Below are 22,984 nucleotides of genomic sequence, written 5' to 3' on the forward strand. Positions count from 1 at the left end.
TTCTCCCAGGCAGTTTAGCATGTGTTTTAAATTGTGTTTTAAAGTGTTTTTAAAAGATGTGTTTTTAAATTTGTATATTTGTTTTTAATGTTTTTAGTTATAAACCGCCCAGAGAGCTTCGGCTGTGGAGCAGTATATAAATACAATAAATAAATAAATAAATAAATACATTTACCACATCCGGCTTTTCCACCCCAGATACTGAAACGTTTTTGGCTCGGCTGCTTCCAGTTGCATCACAAAATCATACACCACCTCCTGTTTTCTGGAGGGTGGATCCATTTTGCTCATCCCATGGCACCCGGTCGCTGCTAGGTTACACTGATTCATCCCTTTGAATCGCTTCTTCTGCACGAAGCATTCCAGGCCCTTTCCTCGGGCATTTTGAGTGCCAGTCCATCTTTTTCTACACACCAGAAGGAGATGAGCTCAAATATTTGGCTCCGCTCAAAGGCCTAAATAGCTTTGGGAGAGCTTTTTTCGTCTGTGGCATAAAAGCAATTTCCCCGCTGGTAATTTATAGCCTGAACCAAGAAGGCTACCTTGAGCTCTGGCCTGGCATGCTTGCTTGTGTGGACGCAGTGTTCTTTCTCAACCGCAGCAATGTTTTAACCTGTGCCTTGACATAACAGAAGTGGAGAAGGACAGGAAAGCAATGTTGTATCCACAGAGGTTGCTAGGGAGGGGAAGAAATCAGCTTCAGTTTGCATACCTTGCAACTCCCAAAACGATAAGTGAGATGAAATGTAGCCTTTGAAATTTATCGTCCTCTGATTTTTGCAATGCAGTTTTCTAACCAAAAATGTCTACAAAAATGCATATATTAGTGGAAAGGTATGCATACAAATGCATGGATTTGTGAAAATATACAAAAGTGCATTGTATTAGGGGAAATTCCGTACAAAAATGTGTATATTAGGAAAAACACGCACAGAGATGCTGATGAATTTTTGTGAGAACTTCTTATTAAAAAAATCTTTTTTGCAAATGGAGGCAGAAATGGGGAGAAATGAGCTTAATATTGAAAAAATGAGAAACCATGCACAGAATCGTCCATTCCTAACACTTGCAGAATATTGTGAATGGGAAAACAGCGTCCACAGCTTAATATCAGGGATGGAGACATTTGACTTGCTTTGCATTTGTAGGCAAACCTTCCTAATTTGCACTTTCTGAAACAAAATACAAACTGAAACACAGACATCCTTCACAATTTGCCCTTCTCCAAATTTTGCAGTCCAGTTCTCCATCCAAGTAATGTGTATGAAAATTAATATATTAGGGTGAAGTGTTTATAAAATGCATACAGTGTAGTGAAAATAGCATTCAAATGCATTACATCAGTAACTAAGAACTTCCTTTTTCTTTCCTCCCTCCTCCTCCTCCCTCCTTCCTTGTGTGTCACGGCGTTTCAGAATGTCAGCCTGAGGAAAGAGACCATTGTAGTACTGATTTTTGTAAGTCACTCTGCGAGCCTTTTTGGATAAAGGGTGGTGTATAAATGCCACAAATAGATTCTGAAAATGGGACTGAGACCTTAGAAATGGGCTGCTGCCAGTTAGTGTAGGCAAGGCAGGATTAGGAGGGCCAATGGTCTGACTTCCCATGAGTATGCACCAGATTGTGGGTTGAATTTATCTTTCAGCCAGCCTCCAGTTTTTGCATTGAGGCAGGAGGCATTTGGTGGGCGACAGTGATTGGTGGGGGGAGCCAAGCTAGTAGTTCTCCACGTTCCAGAGCCTTTGTCTGAATCAAATGGGTGTTCGCTTTGCAAACATTAAAGAATGTTCTGTATGCAGGCAGTCTGACAACATTAAGAGGCATCTTAATTGCTTATTTTGTGCCTTTCCCTCCCTCCTTGCCCCACATGGCTGCTAAGTGGCTACTTGTTCCAAGGAAGGGAACAAAATGCCACTTTGTCTTTGGCTCCAACCCTGACATTGCTAAGGAAGGGAAAGAATGTGGCCAGATTATGGAAGAAACGAAGCTCAGCAAGGAATCTCAGAAGGCACCCGCGCAATGGTGCCGTTTAGGTAAACGTGGACCAGAAGTAGTTGCAATAAACATATGGGCTAAGAAGTTTATGATCCAGACATCTCCCCAGTTGTAATTTGGGATGGGGAGTGATTTTGCAGTGCAGCTGGAGCTACCTTCTCCAGCTAAAGAATGTGTACAAAATGCACATCCCAGGGCAGAGGTGGAGAATCTCAGGCCCGGGGGCCAAAATGCGGCCCTCTAGGACTCTGTCTGGCCCTTGGAACTCTCACACCATCACTGGCTCTGCTTTGCTTCTCAGCTGTTTTAGGCTGAGTCCTTGAACTCTGAGAATGCCTACTGATTGCCTGGATGAAAGATAAAGAAGGATGTGTGAGTGTCTGTAGAAACTCGCATACCGTATAGAGGGGAAATTTATTTATTTATTTATTTATTTATTGGATTTCTTAGTCGCCCATCTGGCTGGCTAACCAGTCACTCTGGGCGACGTACAAAATTTGAATGGTGTATGCCTGCAGTGCAGACATATCCTAAGTCTTCAGCAATACGAACACTAGCATTAAACATTTCAATTGACAGATAGTATGAAGGGCTGGATTAATATATCATTCACCGTGTTTTACTAACATCATCATGCTTTACTAAAATTGGGGCTCAAGCGTATTTATGAAAAAAAGTAGTGCCTTTTCCCTTCACCAGCAGCAGGGCTATTCCACATCTCAGTAGGAAAACTCCCAAGCACGCAAGCAAGCAGCAGCTGTCTTAGTGGCAGCAGCATTGCTAACTGGAACATATTTTATTTAGGCACAGATATTTTCTTTATACTAGTTTTTCTACATAAACCCTTGCATTCATCTGGGCAAAGGTTTACCTGTAATTAAAATAAAGCTTCAAACCATAAATCTCACACATACCATTACAGATTACATTTAAGGTCCCATTTCATTTGACAAAAAAAATGTTTTGTTAAAGATTTGCAAGGGATTGCTTAAAAATGAGGCCTCAGCTGCTCTTTGCTTTTTAAAGTGCAAAAACTAATCCTGACAGTTGTGCTTCTTAAAACACCAAACAACTGTTTGATGTCTGTTTCAGAAATACCAAAGCACATCATTGCAAATGTTCCAGGCCTTGATAGAAAATCTGTAATCTTATAGTGGGCTCAAATATGTCATTGTATTTGGTAGTGATAGGGGCAGTGAGTCTTTAAGGTCTTCCTTTTTCAAAATGACATTTGGTCATTCAAGTGAGACTGGCATTACAAAAGATTTTTAAATGATGATTAGATGTGAAAGTAAACAGGGACTCACGCTGATGAAAAAGCAGCAAGAAATGAACCAAATTAAATTATTAAATGTAGCTCCTGTGATAAACCAGTCTCCGCTTTTCCCCCCTGATATTTTGTGAGTCACCACCGTCATCCCTACAGTCAGCCTTCCAAAACAGAAAGATTCTAATGTTTCATTTCCAAGGCAAGTAAATGTACTTTCATTGTTCAGTCCACGGCTGGCATGTGGCCCTCAGACGTTTGCCCAGAAGGGTGTGCAGCTCTCGAGCTGAAAAAGGTTCCCCACTCCTGTACTAGGGGAAACTGTATATAAAAACGCATGTATTAGTGAAAATAACACAAAACCCATTATATTAGGGGGAATTGCTTTGCAAAAATGCATATGCATATAAATGTGTTTATTAGAAGAAATTGGCACTAAAATGCTGATGAATTGTCATGAGGATATAGATATAGATATTCCAAACTGATGCAGAAATGCGGGGAACTGAATTTATAACTGGAAAAATGAGAAATTGGGAGAAAATGAAATTCACACATTTGCCTCTTGGTAATCTAACAAAATTCACACGCGCACGCACACACCTCTCTTCACTGTCCAATCAATGTTGAATCAACACACAATTCTGTCAATCCTGTCTTTCCCCTCACCCTCCCTCCCCACTCCAGCCCTCCCCCCCTTCTCCTCCCCCAGGTCAGTTTCACCTGTCCTAAGCATTATTGCAGAGGAGTAAATCCCATTGAACTCAGTAAGCATGCAAATAATCAATCCATTCTCAGCAAACTTGCATAGGATCCCATTTCTTACCTCCCAGATTAAAAAGTAGAGAAATTCACCAGTCTTACCAAATTCTTCCAAATTACACCAGAATTGGATTGGACTGTGAAAGACCAACCCAAACTGTGTTTGCATTTTTACAAATTTGTACAATATCTCAGAGAGGAGGTCCGGTCTCCTGCTCCCCTGGTGCATTCACTATAGCTGCCCAATTTCCCTGCTTTTTAAAGTTTGATAGAAAGATCTGTTGGCTTAAACTGCAAGGATTTTTTGCCTATTAGTGAACTCCTAGCGCGAATAACAGATGGAAGAGCTGATCTAGGGTTCCTCAACTGGAGGTCTTTGGTGTAGTTCATAGATCCACTCAACCTTTTCAGAGGGCTGGAGGCCCATTGCCTTGTTTCCTGCCATTGTGACTCTGGTCCTGTCTTGTTCCTCTTCTGTTCTAGAGTGGCTGCTGCTTATGCACGTACGTACGCTCAGACTGAACATTTGTAAATGAATTAATACAGCAGGCACCGTATGAGTCTCTCAGATTTTGCCCTCCAAAGGAAATGAATCTTGAATAGGCTGCCTTGTTTGCAGAAGGAGTGGAGTGATGAAACAGCCATTTGAATCTGGGCCGGGGACAAAGCAGCACACAAGTGCAAGCTTAAAAATGTCCCAGGAATAGGGATGGAAAGCTCTTTCAGTTTTGCTTCTCTCAGCGTCTCCCTTTTCCAATCAATTGATGCACCAATTTGCAATTTTTATTTAAAAAAGAAACCTCATGAAAACTTTTCAGTATTTTAGTGCAAACGTCTGCTACTAACATTTTTGTATGTCACTTTGGCTAATGTACACATTTCTGCAAGTAATTTCTCCTAACGTGATGCATTTTTGTGTAATTTTTCACTAATATTTTCAGTTTCATGCACACTTTCCCCTATGCACTTTTGTAAACATTGGTTGGAGAACTGCATCGCAACATGCAGATAAGTGTGAAGGATGGCTGTATTTGGTTTTCATATTGTTTCAGAAAGTGCGAATTTGATAAATTCAGCTTTAAATGCAAACTGAACTGAATGTCTCACCCATCCCTCCCTGTGCAGGATCATTATCGGTCCAAGCTATGTTGAGCATCTTCGGCTGCAGCTGTGGTTGCAATTTGTGATGCTGAGCCGAGGTAGCTGCTCTTGCAGATGCAACCTGTAAGTACTTTGGGGTTGCTGGGACAACCTGTCTGAAGATCATCTTGCAAACACAGTGTGTGTGGGGGGGGGGGAAACAGGGTGACAGTTTGACTTTGCACTGGTCTCCAGCTCTGTCAAATAAATTGCCGACACTCTCCAACCTTGTGAGATCTGTTTGTACTGCAAATGAGGAATGTATAGTATCCAAACCAGGCAGAAACCAAGCACACAGTATCTCTTTTCGGAAACATAAAACAGAACATTTTGGAAATGAAAGACTATAGAGAGAGACTCAGAGGCAGAGGCCTGGGGCAAAAGAACAGCTTTAAACAGGCACCAGCGGAAACAATTGTTTAATAATGGATTCCCTACCAGTGTGTTCTTGCGTGACATATAAGGATTTGCTTTTTCTTACTGTACAGCCTTTAGATCTGAAGAGGGCTGGGAGTAAGCGTGGATTGTTCTGTGCTGCATGTATTTCAACACTCCCTGTTGCATACATGAAAACAGCCCTTGAATGATAACATTATTTTCTGTATGTTTTATTGGATGGACACTTTAGGGCGTTCCCAGAGTGTTGCTATTTTGTGGGTGGGATTCACTCGCATATTGGAAAATGCAGCTTGTGCAATAAAAGTGGATTTGGTGCTTTTGTGCAACGAAAACGCTTTCTGGGGGGAAAATGGGACTTTTTTTCCCACTAAGTAAAGCGATGGTACAATGCACTGAAAAGTGTGGACTAGCCCTTACTGCAGCATCGTTTAACCTCCTTCAAACAAATCAGAACAAATGCTCGTTAAACAGCCAATACTGCATAATCTACTCGTAAACCTTGTGCAAACAAAGGCCATCTTGGAAACAACTGCAGATAAGGATTGTAACAGCACAAGAGATACGATAAATGTATGGTGGTAGCATGCTGGACACACATGCAACGCTTTGCTGCATTAGGATAGCCTCAACTACCACCTACAGATTTGCAGGAAAGGCCTTTTTTATTGGCGACATCCAGGACGTCACTTTCTCACATGGGTATCAGAATTCAAGGACACATTTCAGCCATGCTTGAGGAAGGTGCAAAGCAAGGTCGGTAAGGGGAATGTGGCCTTTGGAGAGGAATGTGGCCAGGGAGGGGATATGGCCTAGGGACAATCCCATGGGCCAGACAGGGAGGCTTGGAGAGCTACAATTGGCCCCTCACACCTGCACTTACCCACCTCTGTTCTGAAGATACACCTGCACCAGGTGGGAAGGCAATGTCATTCCACGTTCCATCCCCACAGCCACCAGGGCCACCCGGCCTCTAGGTTCAACTTAAAGGTTGACAGTTTCAGTCTCCTGCTCAGGACCTCTAGCCCAGGGAAAGAAGTACAATAAAAGCTCAGGGTGAAGGGCCAGAATCAAGAGTGCAGACTACTTTCCGATTTGCTTTATTGACTTTGTTCTTGGTTCCACCCCTTCCTATCTACCAGGCCGCAGTCCGAGGCACCAGCCAGACTGCATCATCTGCCCGCAACAGGTACCATTAGGCTCCACCCTGTTCTGTTGGGCTCCACCCCCTAGCTCCAAGGCTCCACCCCCTGTATCACAAGGTCTGAACCTCTGGAAACTGGCTGTTCTGCTCACCTCATTCATATGCTTTAACAGAGCCTGCCCAAAGACACTTTGGTGTATGAGGCCAAAAAAAGAATCCACATGGTGCTTGCAGACAAATTAACATGGGGGACAATCCATGTTGCACACCTCTGGTGTGAGCTTCGCTGGAATGAACAGAAGCTCTGCGAGAGCATGGTAACTCTCCCATTCATTCCAACGTAACTTGCAAGGGAGAATTTTCCAACGGATCATGTCCCATGCATCAGCACTCCCCCTCTGCCTTCCTCAAATGGTGTTCCAAATTATCTGCCCAAGATAGCCACCTATTTTTTGCCTCACATTAAGGTTACCTCATTTTCCTCAACATAAATTGTTTAGCTAAAATTCAGATGGACACAGGTCACTTTCACAGTGAGAACCAAGAGACGCAGAACTATGTGGGGTGAGCCCCCAAAGTCTGCTTGAGAAGCCAGCGCAGAGGGCTGAAAATCAGGATCTCACCAGAATCCACACCAGTGCGGGGTGGCGGTTTGGGGCACCAGGGTTCAAATCCTGACTCGGCAGGGAAATTCTCAGCAGTACAACTGGGTTGTAGCCCCGATTCAGAGTAGACTCAGTAAAATCAATGGACCTAAGTTAGCCATATCCACTGATTTCAATGAGTCTACTCTGAGCAGCTGGATACAACAACCCACTATCTCTCAGCCTAACCTACCTCATAGGATTGTTGTGAAGATAAAACTGGGAGGGGGAGAACCGTGTACGCTACTTTCAGTTCCCTAAAGGAAAGGTGGGATAGAAATGTAAGAATAAAATAAGTAGATAAATATATTAAGCTGGGACTTTAAAAATCTGCACTGCGCGGGCAGCACCGTCTCTCGGCATGTGCCAAATACCCTTCCTTTACCAAATAGCCACCAGAGCCTACCAAAGAAGAGGGAGTGTGGGCTTGTCAGGGCAGAACAGTGAACCTCAGCACCAATTCTTTCGCAGGGTACATCGCGTGGGCCGTTGCTTCTCTTGCAGGGAGAGATCCATCTCAAGTTTTCTCTAAGCAACAAAAGCTGTGCTCTTGTTCTGATTTTGTTTCTGTTTATTTCCAACGGGTTCCTTTTCCTTTTCCGTGTTTCTTTTTCCACTTTGCTTAAAAAAAAAATGAGCAGAAATGTCTCCTGTAATTTGCAATCTTTTATGTCAGAGCAGAGAAGGCGACCCACTGCCAGCTCAGGTGTAGCCAACCAGGCGTGGGGTGCTGGGAAATGTCTTCCGCATCCCCATGCATTTCTCCTTGTCGATGAAGAGGGAGTTGGCCTTCACCAGGAGGTCGTGCTCCATCTTTGCCTTGTTGAGGATCAGCAGCTGAAGGGTGTCTTGAGCCTCACGCAGGCGCAGCTTCAGAGTCTGCAGTGTGTCGTCGATGGTGAAAACTTCATTCACTAGCCTGAAAACGGAAAGAGAGAAACAAGTTGCTGTCTGCTAGCGACTTTACGGGAGGCCGCCTCCCCTGATGCTCGCCATCTCTTTCCCAATTACTTCCTGGGCTCAATTCAAAGTGCTGGTTTTGGCTTTAAAGCCCAATCTGGCTCAGGACAAGGGCCAGTTCTAAAGGGCGGCCAGGTGCTGCACTGGCCGAGGGCCCTTGGAGCTACAGGGGACCCCTCAGGGGCCCCTCCACTCCCCTTCCGCGATCCGTGGCAGCAGCCGCGGATCGCAGGGCAGGAGCTTCCGCCTGCCCGCCATTCCCTTTCCCAACCTACCTGTCTCCTGCCTTTTAGCATTGCCCTTAATGAAGATGGCAGCCGAGGTTTCCCTAAGGTACTGAAGTCCCTGCTGCCATCTTGGTTGATGGCAGAGATGCACGCGCATAGCACGCCGGGGCCCAGGGCAAGCTGATGCCCAAGTGCCCCAGCATGTCTGGGGCCAGCCCTGCTCAGGACCCCAGTACCTCTTCCCATATGAACCAGCTCAGACCCTACAGTCTTCATCAGAGGCCCTTCTCCATGTGCCCCACCTGACAGAGATTCAGGGGGTAGCCACATGACAGTGGGCCTTTTCAGCAATGCCCCCCCCACTCCATCTGTGGAATACTCTCCCCAGGAAGTCACCCAAGACACCATCCTTGTCAGCTTCTAGGCATCACTAAAGCCACTGGTAATTAAACTGCATCCTACAGCGGTCCTCCTCTTTTAGTGGGGAGGGGAGGACTTCTCCTTATTAGTGTAGTCTTGGATGAGTATTGTGTGTACTTTCTGTTGCTTGTTTTACTTTCTTTCTGGTTTTAAATTGCTTCCGTTATATTTTATCTTAAGTAGCTACAAGTCAGATGTTTTCTTTTGTATAAAGCAACTGACATAATGATGATGACCATCATCTCAGGGAAGGTCAGAAGGTATCAGGATCTACTGGTTGATGAGTGATTTGCAGCAGAAGGGCAAGAGTTTCTGGCTCCCATTTGTCTAACGACACAACCGCTAACAAGCTTTCCCTCCCTAAATTAGATTGCTGAAAAAATAATGCTTAGGGGGGGAAACCAGGAGTGGATTTTTGTTTGAAGAGACTTGCGAGTTTAATTCTAACGCTGATCACACACTTCTAGGCTGAGCAGCTGCCTACTGAGAGCCCTGTTCCTTATTCTTAGTGTGTGTCCACCCATCTGCGCTCTAGTTTGCACCTGACTCTGGTAGGTGGATCTCAGGTTCCTAGTACAGGGATGGGGAAACGTTTTCCGCCCGAGGGCCGCATTCCCTTCTGGGCAACTTTCTGGGGGCCACATGCCCGTGATGGGGGGTGCCAGGGGCAAACGTGGGCAGAGGAACTAGTGTAAGTGCGACATTTGTACAGTAGGCTAGTTTCTACACGCACTCACAACACAAGCCCCTCTCTATCCTCCATGGCAAGGAAGAGGTATTGTCAGAGTTCAAGGACACATTCCTGCCAAGTGAAAACACTGATAGGAACGTAGGAAGCGGCCTTATACTGAGTTAGGCCACTGGTCCATCTAGCTCAGTATTGTCTACACTGACTGGCAGCGGCTGCCCAGGATTCCAGGCGGGATTCTCTCCTAGACCTACCTGGAGTTGCAGGGGACCGAACCTGGGACCTTCTGCATGCAAAGGAGATGCTCTCCGCCATAGAGCTACGACCCTTCCCCACTCAAGGAGGGTGTGAAGTGAAGTGCAGCCTGGGGGTCATTCTTGACTCCCAGCTGACCATGGAGGCTCAAGTCTCGGCTGTGAGCCGGGCGGCGCTGTATCAACTCCATCTGATATGGAGGCTGCACCCCTACCTTCCCAACCATCTGCTCCCACCGGTAGTACATGCCCTGGTCACCTCTCGCCTAGACTACTGTAATGCGCTCTACGTGGGGTTACCCTTGAAAACGGTCCGGAAGCTGCAACTGGTACAGAATGCAGCAGCTCGTCTGATTAAAGGCAGCTGCCGGCAAGATCACATCACTCCAGTGCTGAAGGAGTTGCACTGGCTACCGGTTGTTTACCGGGCCCAATTCAAGGTGTTGGTTTTGACCTTTAAAACCCTATACGGTTTTAGCCCAGTCTATCTGAAGGAGCGCCTCCAGCATCGTCAGGGATGCCGCTCAACAAGATCAGCCTCAGAAGACCTTCTCTTGATCCCACCGGTTAAAACAGCTAGACTGGTGAGGACTAGAGAGAGGGCTTTTTCAATAGTGGCCCCCACCCTGTGGAACTCTCTCCCAAATGATCTCCGCCATGCCCCTTCTATGATAAGCTTCCGCTGGGCCTTGAAGACCTGGCTCTTCAGGCAGGCTTTTGGGGTGGGTTAGGTTTCTTACTGTTATGGTTTTAAATTTTAAAGTTTTAATGTATTGTTTTATCTTGTACGTCGCCCAGAGTGGCTGGACAACCAGCCAGATGGGCAACTAATAAATTAAATAAATAATAATAATAAATAATAATAATAAATAATAAAGAGTGTGGTCAGGGCAAAGAGGGTGTGACTGGGGAGGGCTTATGGCCAGAAAAAGAGGCATGGAGGGTTGGACTTGATGGCCTTATAGGCCCCTTCCAATTCTACTATTCTATGTTTCTAGTAAAAAACAAAATAGATCCCACAAGCCTTAAGGACTCCAGCCACAGAATGGAAGCATGTAGTGTGGGTACTACTCTGATCACTCAGCAAAAGAAGTAAAGTTTGGCCTCTTGCCTGCATTGCAGTGCCATCATCACAGATTGCCATTGCACCTACGAGTTCAACTGGATTCAGGTGACTCAAGGGTCATCCACTTGCACCATAGGCACAGACTGAACTCTCTGAATTTCTGTCTCTGCATCCCTGACTGGGCGAATGCTTCCCAGTTCAGCTCCAGATCACCAGCCCTGACCCAATATATGTGTGGGGTGGTTTTCTCCAACAATACTGATTTTGGAATGAATGGTTTTCACCCAGAATTTGCGACGATTGCTGGCTGGTTCACACACGTTACATCAGGGCACAGGTACTTATCCCAGTGTCGTTTTGTTTGTACAGAGAAGATGTGAGCTAGGAGCGGCTAGCTAGGTCATCTCAGGTGGACCATCTTCTGGAACGGCAGCAGTTGCAGCATCTGACATCCGTGTGAACTCCTGGCTCACACAAATGCAAATACTGGAATAGATTCTATGCCTGCAGGACTTATTGGCAACCCAGTTGGTGGTTCTGCATGGGAGACCTGCGGCTCTTCAAACAGAAAGTGTAGAGTCAAAGCACACTTTTTAAAAGCTCGATTAAAGTAAAGTGGCACTGGGCCCTTTGTTGCAGCCACATGGCCTGCAATAAGGAAGGGCTGTTGCTCAGGAGCAGAGTACCTGACTTGCACGCAGAAGGTCCCAGGTTCAATCCTCAGCATCTCCAGGTTAGACTAGGAAAGACTCCCTGCCTGAACCCTGCAGAGCCGCTGCCAGTCAGTGTAGACGATACAGCGCCAAATGGATGAATGGTCAGATTCCGTCTAAGGGAGCTTCCCATGTTCCTATTGAGTGTCCCTGCTCTTTGCCTCTGGAGGGGGGCTGAGGTGATGCAGTACTTGCAAACTCTGTTTAAAAACCTCTTTGATCCTTAGCCGCAACCTGAAAACGCCTCTGGCTAAATAGCTGCTGGAGATGTTCTCTGTCCCACCCACTGAGGCTAAAACAGGTGCGCTTGGAAAAGATGACTTAGGGCTTGGGGGGGGGAACCTTTCTAAATGGCTTTCTGTAAAAGCCTTTTCCACCCTTAACGCTATAACCACCGCTGCCTGGAGTGCAAACATCCTGCACCCTTCCCTATATTACAGGGAGTAGAGAACTTTGTTTTAGACATATTTTATAACTGTTATTAGACGTATTTACAATTGCTATACTTTCTTGTTCTGCCTTTGATGATATGTATATTGATTAAGATGTATTGTTCAGGTATGTTTTATAATGTGATGTCTGGTTTTCCTTTATTTTTGTTGAGATATTTTTATAATTGTGATGTGTTGTTTTTGAAGATATGCATATTGCTTGAGATTTATTGTTCAGTTATGTTTATTTAAAATGTGATGTATTTGTTTTCTTTTACCAGCTATTGCACCAAATGTGATGGTATATTGCTTTTATGTTGTAAACCGCCCAGAGAGCTACAGCTATGGGGCGGTATAAAAGTGTGATGGATGGATGGATGGATGGATGGATGGATGGATGGATGCAACAGATGCGCAAAACCTTTCATGACAAAAGGAAAAGACAGAAAGGGAATAAAAGCATTGGGAAACTGTAGGCAGGGATAGCCAACATGGTGCCCTCCAGACGTTGTTGGACTACAACGCCCATCAGCCCCAGCCAGCACAGCCAGTGGTCAGGGATAATGGGAGCTGGAGTCTACAACAGTTACATCCATGCCATACATTTACAGCATGTGGCTTCCCCCAAAGAATCCTGTGGATGCAAAACCCATAAAGGATGAATACTATTATTGGATCGGGCAGATGGTTTAGATGCCATCTCTGAGTTCCCTCCAAGCCCATGGTTTTATATCTGTAAGATGGAATTCTGAAGTAAAAGGGACTGCTAAAATGGTAAAACCGGTCTCTTTGTTAAGCTTTTTACGAGTCTTTTACATGACTAAGGGCCCCTCAGAATCCTTAACAAACTACAGTTGCCAGGATTATTGGGAAGGGGGGAGAGGAGGAAAAATGTGCTTTAAATGTATGGTGAGTATGCAGCCAAAGAGAGAAGACTCTGAATAAACAGCACACAACTAGCATGGACAGGGGCGTCACTACCGGGGTGCAGAGGGTGCGGCCCGCACCCAGGTGTCACCATGAGGGGGGTGACACCCAAAGCCACCCCACCCCACGCCGTTGCCCGGCAAGGCTGCTCCAACTCCTCCTTGGAGGCGGGCGGGCGGGCGAGACCGGGAGCAGCGTCGGCGGGGCGAGGGAGGCGCGCCGGCGTTCCCAGGCCTTCTCCGGCTGGGTGCCCCTCCAGCGCGTGCCCTCCCAGGGGCATGGACGGGGTGGCTGGTCTTGAGTGCGCGCATATGCGCGCACGCACGCAAGCCCAGCCACCTTGTCCATGCCCCTGGGAGGGCGCGCACCGGAGGTCCGCACCCCCCCCGCACTCCCGCTAGTGATGCCGCTGAGCATGGAAACACATGCAAACAATGTAAGCAAATAGTGTGCCCACATGGCACATCTGCCAACAGTAGGCTGATCAGAGGAACAGAGATACATCTCTGGGCTTAAAAAAGCACACCAAACCAACACATTACTGTAGCAATTGTCCTGTGAAAATTAAATATGCATCAAAGTGAAACAGGCATTATTATTTTTCCCTCCATGTAATTATTTCAGCTGACCAGCTCGCCAGTTCACAGAGACTCAGCGGCTGTATCAGAGCTTCCTTATAAATAAACAGCTATGATTTCTGACAATATGTACAGGGTTGTGATTGCATTGTCAAGAGTGCTTCCTTTCCTTAACTGTGTTATCATCAAACTCCTGACCTGATCCATCTCGTGTTTATTTTCCTTACATAACACTGAATTTAGAAACAGTTCTATTGAACCAGTGATCTTCAGGGACAGAACAGGGACAAAATACTCAGAAGGCTAGGCTCTTTTATTCCACATTCATTAATCCATAATAAATACAGGGGGAAACTCTCTAAATCTCTGTCCAACATGGCTGCAGCCTGACCCAAAGCATGTTTGGGACTGCAGCCTAACACAGATGGCAGTTGGCAACCTATACTTTGCACCTCAAGATCACAGTTCATTGTACTGACATCAATATGTTTAAATCTAATGCAATAATAAAATAAAATAAATGAACATGCCATCCTGCTTGCTACAAAGAGGAAACGAGTAATTAAAGCCTTGTCAAATTGGCAAAGAACAGAAACATATTAATTAAAGAGGCCAATTCAGGAATTCTCTGGCTGTGAGTGAAAGCATGCAGTTTATTAAAGGGCCATTTAGCAAAGTAAAATCCACTTCAAAAGGAAGAGAAAGAAGGAAATTATTTATTAAAGGACCAGTAGTCAAGGGAAGTGGACCCTTCGCTCAACAAGATTTACTTCTGAGTAAACATAACTTAGGGTCTTGCCTGAGGAGTCAACTGCTGCAGATTATGGCAAAATACCACTATGTTAAGTGCTGTGTATCAACATCTTTTTAATTCCACTTCCAATTGATTGTGGGAACCAGAGCTTGGAAAAGTTACTTTTTTGAACTACAGCTCCCATCAGCCCAATCCAGTGGCCATGCTGGCTGGGGCTGATGGGAGTTGTAGTTTAAAAAAGTAACTTTTCCAAGCTCTGGAATGCCTCAGTAGCAGCACTAAAGGACACTAATGTGGAAGCAACCCTAGGGCATTCTAGTTATGAACATGGGCTTCCCATGTCACCTTTGCTAAAGCAGTGGGAGAAAGCAACCATAAATGTATCCTCAGGCTTCAGAGACGTCACCAAACACAACCAGTGGCAACTGAACCTGAGCTGTAACTATGACGTAGTCATGGACATGCATTGCTTTGCTAACCACCAGGCAGAGAGCCATGTCCCAGATCAAGACAGGCACCCTGAGCAGTTGTCAAGTTGCAGAGATCCAAATCTCCTATTCTGCTCCAAACATCCTGTGCCTCATAAGAACATAAGAAGAGTCTGCTGGAGCAGGCCAAAGGCCCATCCAGTCCAGCTCTCAGGGTGGCCAACCAGATGCCCATGGGAAGCCCACAAGGAGGACCTGAGCAGAAGAACACTCTGCTGGTTTTGACCTATAAAGCTCTATACGGCCTAGGTCCAGGCTATTTGTCAGACCGTATCTCCCCATATGAGCCTGCCCGGGCGTTGAGATCCTCAGGAGAGGCCCTTCTCTCAGTCCCAACACCTTCGCAAGCGCGATTGGTAGGGACGTGAGATAGGGCCTTCTCGGTGGCTGCCCCCAGGTTCTGGAACTCTCTTCCTAGGGAAGCATGAATGGCCCCTTCCTTGCTATCCTTCCGTCGGCAGGCAAAGACTTTTTTATTCCGACAGGCTTTTGGACGAGAAGTTTAAGATAGGGCCTCATAAGGTCTGTTGTACTGTTCTATGGTCCTATTCTTAATGTTTTAAATTGTTTTAGTATCTTAAGTGTATGTTTCATGATTTTAATGTTACGAATAGTTTAATTCTATTTTAATTGTATATTTTTGTATGTTTTTTTACCTATGTGTAGTTTTTATTTGTAAGCTGCCCTGAGTTCCAGTTTTGGAGAAAGGGCGGGGTAAAAATAAAGATTCATTCATTCATTAATTCATTCATTCATTCTCCCCACTTGTGCTCCCCAGCAATTGGTATTCAAAGGAATGCTGTTCCCACAATGGAGGGAGAGCACAACCACCATGGCTAGTAGCCACTGATAGCCTTCTCCTCCATGAATTTGTCTAAACCTCTTTTAGAGCCATCCACGATGGTAGCCACCACAGCCTCTTCTGCGAGTGAATTCCACAGCTGAACTAGGTCCTGTGTGAAGAACGACTTCCTTTTATCTGTCCTGAATCTTCCAACATTTAGCTTCACTGGATGTTCCAGAGCTCTAGTATTTTGAGCTCTCCATCCTGCTGTGCCTCAGGGTTCCAAAGGGGACAAATGGGAAGGACGGCAGAATGCATCCTGCACCGCACTTTCCCCAAAGATCTGGCTGTCCTGCCTAATGCCAGGATTCAGGCAAGATGGCGAGAGACGTTTCTCTGTGCTTCTTCGTCTCGGCCTGAGAGGAGTGGGTGAGGATCTCTCTTTTCAGATTATTGTGCCTCAGAACAGCCCGAGCTCCAGTAAAGACGGAGAATGGAACAGCACCTTTCTCATGCCCCCACTTGAGAGCTGGATAATAACCCTTCCAAAAAAGCCATACCTACTTAGCCTCACTTATTCACACCGCTCTTCAGTATTGGTCAGTGGAGGCTAGTCAGATAGGGTGGGTGAGTTCAGTTGGCCCTCAGCCAGTCCCCACCTGCCTGTCTTTACTTACAACCAATCAGGGAATGGCTCTGTCTGTCATTGGTTCTGTTTCCACCTACTGTTGCTCTCTCTGCCTTCTGTCCTCCCACTCCGAATGGGCACCAGCTGCCACCGCGTTTGCTCATACTCCAGCTTGCCCATATTGCTGGGATGGAGAAGCGAGCTAAATACTGCTAAGCAACAGCAGGAAATACCCATAGCGTGAATCCTTTATGAGTTTTGCACCCACAACCAATAGATCTGAAACTCAGCAGGTCTTCAGATGGCCATATCTGAGGGTGGGGGGAGGAGAGGAGGGGGACTCACTTACTTGAACTGTGGTACGTCCCGGCATAACTCCATATTAGGCCGCCATGTTCGTGCTTCAAGGCGAGTCTGAGCCACCTTGAGTGGGCATTCCTTGGCCATTATAGCTCTTTCCAGTAACATTATTGTATTTTCTGTTTGAAAGATTTCTTGAAGCGTCTGAAAGGAGAAGAAAATATTTTTGTGAGGGTTCTTTTTAATCAGAGTATGGTTTCTGGTGGATTGATATGACTTTCACTGTCCTCTCGGCTGATTCTAATGTAAAGTTAGGACTGCTTTGGGAAGAAATGTACTTGGGGAGGGTGGGATATATCAGAATGGAAAAGCCACATGGATGTTCTTAGAGCTGCCAACAGGAATCCAGTATCATACCAATACAAAATCCATGTGAATATTTTGTTGCAATACCACATTTTGTTTCCTATATTTTACATACTAATCAGTCCAGTAAATCATAGCATCGTCCTCATTCTTTGTGTTGCTTGTCTCAGAGCTATGCTCAGGATACACTTGGCTGGATGTATTCATAGAACAGTAGAGTTGGAAAGGCCTAGATACAGTATCTTCCATATAAGGAAAAGTGAGTCAAAGAGCTACGAGCCTTGTCCACAAACAGGGTAGAGGCTATAAGTAAAATAACAGAATCACAGAAGAGTAGAGCCTATCAAACCCAACCCCCTGCTCAATGCAGGAATCCAAATTAAAGCATACCTGACAGGCAGCTGTCCAGCTGCCTCTTGAAATGTCTCCAGCGTTGGAGAGCCAACCACCTCCCTAGGTAATTGGTCCCACTATCGTACTGCTTTAACAGTTAGGTTTTTCCTGATGTTCAGCTGAAATCTGGCTTCCTGCAACTTTTTTGTAATCTCTCTCTCTACTCTCTCTGCTAAAACCTGTGCAATGCACATCTTTGTATATGCGTTGTGTAAGAAATGTATTTATAAACTATTATCTTGGGGGAGGTTCTGATGCATCTTATGGATTCATAGTAGCTGGAGCCCAGGAAGGGGCAAAGAGTCATGCCCCACCCTCACTTCCCAGAATCCTCATTTTTCTATCCCAATTCTTCTCCATGCCATATCAGGAAGTGATGCTTTGTGATGCCTACTTCCGGGAAGGACAGGGTCTTCTCTGCAATGGCTCCAGCTTGGATGGAGAAACCCCATTAGGAGCATAGGAGGAGCACAAAAGCTGGCAGCATCTCTCCAGGATTTCTGGCAGGAGTCTTTCCTAGCCTTCCCTGGAGACACCAGGGATTTAACCTGTGGCCTTTTGCGAGCAAATAACATAAGAACACAAGAAGAGTCCTGCTGGATCAGGCCAATGGCCCATCTAGTCCAGCATCCTGTTCTCACAGCGGCCAACCAGAGGCCCATGGGAAGCCCACAAGCAGGACCTGAGTGCAACAGCACACTCCCCTCCTGCTCTACCACTGAACCATGGCCCTTCCCAATATACTGGGGATGTATTTTTATATACCAGTTCTTTACAAATTAATACGGGCTCCAAGATTGTCATGAAAGCAAGCTGGATAAGTTATTTTACAGAAAAAACGTCCTAGAGGGCTGTATTTTGTCTCTTCAAACATAGCAGTACTCCTGCCCAGTTAAGTAAAGGTCTAGCCCTACAAATTATTCATTCTTTCTTACCTCTTTTTTCCTTTAGTAATTAACAAGATACCTGAAACTAGCCTCTTATTTCTCCATTGGCTGGCCCCAAATCTGTAAGTAACCCTAAGCCCTTCCCTCCCAACCTGACTGCCGTAAAGTCCCATAACAAAAATCCTGCCTCCTTATTGGAAAAGTGGAGAAATGCAGGAAAGAAATGCAGTTTGTCATAACTCTGACTGAGATGGGAGTATGAGGGGTGCCAGTTTTTAGCAAAGTATCTTTCTGTGACTTAAATGCCAGCTCAGCAAAATGACCATCGATGCACAGTCACAGATATGTTCATCTTGTCATACTCTTGCAAAGTACCAGTTCATTCTGATAGGACTTCTGCAGGATGACATCAAAATGCTACCAATGTAGGATCCAAGCGGATATCCTAGGAGTTCCTTAAGCTGGGTGCAACTGTGGTATTTAGCAGGTGAGTGGCATTCGTGCAGGGATGCCATTTGGAAGAACTGGCATTCCTACATGGGGAACATCTGCATGGACACCATGGTCTGCATCATCACAGTAACCTTCAATCCACTGCATGTGTGTGCAGCTGGGTCTACAGCCCTCAGACAAAAGTGCCATTGCTCCTAAAAAATGCCTCTTGAGATGAGTGCCGCCTGACTTCCTGCCAGATTGTGCCCCAAAGGAGGAGATAACGGATATGTAGCCAGCAGTTGCCTCCCTTGTCAGCAACTGAAACAAAATATTATTTGGACCTTTGTGCAAACTCCCAGTCCAAACCAAACATTCAACCATCATTTAGCTCTTGGCTGGGGATTTAATAATATGAGTGGTTTTAAGGTCATCCTGCTGCCTTCCTGGTTGCAATCTCCCATCTTTTTCCTCTTCCGCTTTAAGAGTATTATTAAGAATCAAGAAGAAGCAGGATGGACGGGGAACCTGTGTCTACAGAGTAGCTACACTTTACAACACATGGCAGAAACTTACTACAAGTGGCCTTTGATTACACACCGTAACTATGCATTGGCTCAGAATAATTCACATCATTTGAAAGGGCTTGAATGGATTGGCAGGGAAAGTCATCAGATTGTATTACATTATTATTATTATTATTATTATTAGCTTCAGCTATGGGGCGGTATACAAGTATAATAAAATATAAATAAATAAATAAATAAAATATTATTATTATATCCCGCCCTTTCTCCCAGTAGGAGCCCTGGGCGGCAAACAAAAGCACTTAAAACACTGTAACCCATCATAAAAAACAGAATTCAAAATATATTAAAGCAAAACAACAATTAAAAATGTATTAAAACAAAACATCATTAAAACATTTTCAAAAGCTTTAAAACATTTCTTTTTAAAAAAAGGTTTAAAAACATATTAATCTACATCGTTCTGTGGCCATATTTCATGAATTAGGAAACATCTCTCTCTCTCTCTCACGCACACACACACACACACACCAGAGTCTGGCTGAGGATTAGTATGTGCCAAACATATACCCTTCTCTTCCAGAAAATAAGCACAAGTTTGCCCTCCAGCTTTCTTAACAGTTGATGTAAATGTCTATCCGTCTTCATCATAGCCAGAGACAAGGTGTGCCATGCACTCCTTTGTAAAAAAATTAAAATGAGAGTGCTCTTTTTAAAAAAAAAAATACCGCTTACACAAAATTCCACATTAGAAAGAACAAAAACGGAGACACAAAAGGGGTGTGACTCAGTGTGAATAAGGTGCTACATAACATATTTCAGACACTCCTTTGCATTCGCATTGAGTGGCTAAAATGTATTAAGTGGTATTCATGATGAAGAAGGTTAGAGTGTTGAAAGCATGAACATTCTCACTCTGCATGTCCATGATGTGTGTGTGTGTTTCATTGTGCTATTTTTGACCTACTGTTTTTTCATTATGAACAAACAGAACCATAAATGTAACAACTATAAAATAAAAAAAGCACGTAAATATAACCACCAGGGTTAAAGAGTGTATGCATCTTGCTTATTGGTTCTACAGAATCTCATTAAATGTGCATGATATACCTTCTGACACATAAAATGCAATCTTAGTATTCATGTCATGAAGATTATGTGGGTACCTTACACCAAAGAGTCCCTCCAAACCAACTCTCCATGGTGTTTTGACTCTGGATTCGTGCTTTGTAAGGTCATTCCCAGTTGGCCTCTTTATAGAAAATTCATCCAGATTTGTTTGCACAAAATTTGTGGGGAGGTAATACAACACCCACTGTTTATTGAAGATTTATCCTGATTTGTGGGGAGGTTATATGGCACTACATCAACAAATTATTATCCCGTACTTCCTTACTGCAGAAAGTCCATTTGGAGATGGGGTTAGGAACATAGGAAGCTGCCTTATACAGTAATACCTCAGTTAATGAATCCTCCAGGAAGGAAATTCCTTTTAACTAAGGCTTTTTCAAAGGTGAAATTGACCAGCTTTGCTGTGCTTTGGATAAACTTTCAGGGCTGTGCCTTTGCTTTAAAGTGAAACTGACCACCCTGTGTCTTTGCTTTGCTATCAATAAACTGACAAGCATAAGCCTGTGCTTTAGGGAGAAACTGACTAGACTGTGTCTTATGCTTTGCTGTGGATTAACTTTCAGGCCTGTGTCTTTGCTTTGCTAAGGTGAAACTGACAGACCTGTGTGTTTGCTTTGTATTAGAGATATCTTGCTTTCTCCCAGGGCTGGGGAGGGAAGGTTCCAATACTAGTCAGAGGAGAAGGAGGGAGTGGGGGAGTGGGAGTGGGTGGATGCTGGATAGGCACCCTTTAAAGCCCCTGTTGAAACTGCCCCCACCATCTTTGAGCAGGTGTAGGAACCTACCCCTATTCTTTCCATGTAATTCCTACCTCTGGTACCAAAGTTTCTGTTAAAGAAGTAATGTTAAGTGAGGTATTACTGTACCGAGTCAGAGCATTGGTCCATCTGGCTCAGTATTGTCTACACTGACTGGCAGTGGCTCTCCAGAGTTTCAGACCAGGAGTTTTTCCTAGCCCTAACTGGAGATGCAGGGTTGAAGCTGGAACCTTCTGCATGCAAGGCAGACATTCTACCACTGAGCTACATCTCTCCACTGTTAATTGTGCAACCTGAATTTGCTGATATGCAGTTGAATCACACCTGCAAATATCAACAGTCTGGAAGTGGCCTAAGTCTTTTGGGGTAATAAATAAGGAAACATGAAGTCTTGTGGCACCTAAATACAAACAAATTTATTATGGCATAAACTTTCATGGTCAACAGTCCACTGATGAAGTGAACTAGAGCCCACAACAGTTGGTGCTAAAATATATTTGGTAGTCTTTAATGAGCCACTAGTCTCTGTTGTTTTTATTACAAAAGACTAATAAGGGCTACCACTCTGGGAATTTTAACAGAAAAGCAACTCATGAATTCCTAAAATGTATAATATGCCATCTTTTACTTTTACATTCATTACACAGATTAACATCCCTGCTTCACATTGAAGGAAAGCCCACTCTTTAGACTAGGGGTGTGAACCTTTTTGCAGTCTGAGGGCCACATGCTAGAGGTGGGTGGGGCTAGAGGCAAAAGTGGGTTGAGCGACAAATGCAAATATTACCTTTGCACAGCAGGTTACTTGCACTCTCAAACCCCCTCTTATCCTCCATCTGGACAAAAATGCATTATTGCATCCAATTGCCTTGGAGTTCAAGGACACTTTCTTGCTAGACAAAAACACCTGTGGTATGAAGTAGGGCCAGTGAGGGGTGTGGCCTGGGAATAATTCCAGGGGCCAAGCAGAGAGGTCTGGAGGGCTGCATCAGGATCCTGGATCTGAGGTTCCCCAGCCCTGCTTTGGACTGTTTAACCACACTGATAAGTTCCACCTCTGCATGGGACTGGGGGCTGTCTAGAATAAGAAGCTTCCACTCTGAAACAAGAAAGCACCATTGGGCCTTGCCTAGCAACTCAGCTGGCCAGATCTCCATGATGCAGAAGCACTCTCCAGAGCCACCTCTCTCTTCTTGAAAGTGCATCTGCCTCCAGGGGTAGTAGCTGGCATGCATCTCGTTGAGTGATGCCCACCAGAGAAGGTTGGTTCTGCTTTAATCAGATGCCTTCTGGACACAGCTTAAATAGAGGCCTGCAGTCCTCCCTTCTTAAGCCTTACAGTTAAATTAAGCAGAAGCACCCAACCCAAAGAGACGGTCCTTGCCATTTCATATGCTGGACAGGAACCTTTACACGAAGCTCTAGGCAACAACCAGCAAAAGCTCACACATGCCTATGCCCGTGGCAGCAGGATGAAAAATGTTGTGCTAGACTCGGTGCCCAGTCCAGCAACAGTGGAAAGAGATACAACTCAATGCACACATGCAAGGTCTACCCTTCATGCAGTGGGTAAGTTAGCAATAAAAGGAAATCATTAGCTGCAGACCCAGATTGAGACCCTAGTCTGCCAGTGGCACATTCCAATCCTAGGCCAACAGGTTTAACCCAATAAAGGATTTCAACTTAGTTATACATACTTTCTTGTGTGTATGTGCATATATGTCCATCAGCATTTTAGATATATATATATATAAATCCATCAGCATTTTAGTGTAAATTTCTCCTCAAAGACATACTTTTTCAAAGCAATTTCCCCTAATATAATGCACTTCTGTATGTTATAATGCATGTTCAAAGGATGGCTCTGTTTCAGTTTGTATGAATGAGAACTAAATGTGAAATTTAAATGCGAACGAAATCAAAT

The 22,984-nt window shown here is 44.8% G+C and overlaps 1 protein-coding gene across 1 annotated transcript in view; it reads right to left on the reverse strand.

Annotated features, from left to right (window-relative positions):
• Positions 1 to 5,601: 5,601 nt before the first annotated feature.
• Positions 5,602 to 22,984, reverse strand: part of TEKT5 (tektin 5) — a 32,631-nt gene continuing 15,248 nt past the window's right edge. Inside the window, exons 6-7 of the mRNA XM_061599227.1 lie at positions 16,616 to 16,770; positions 5,602 to 8,267 (exon numbers count right to left, since the gene is read on the reverse strand). Of these exons, the coding sequence (XP_061455211.1) occupies positions 8,051 to 8,267; positions 16,616 to 16,770 (372 nt within the window). The 3' untranslated portion in view covers positions 5,602 to 8,050. The remainder of the gene's footprint in view (positions 8,268 to 16,615; positions 16,771 to 22,984) is intronic.

Source organism: Rhineura floridana, chromosome 17, assembly GCF_030035675.1.
Source record: "Rhineura floridana isolate rRhiFlo1 chromosome 17, rRhiFlo1.hap2, whole genome shotgun sequence".
Lineage (NCBI taxonomy): Eukaryota > Metazoa > Chordata > Lepidosauria > Squamata > Rhineuridae > Rhineura > Rhineura floridana.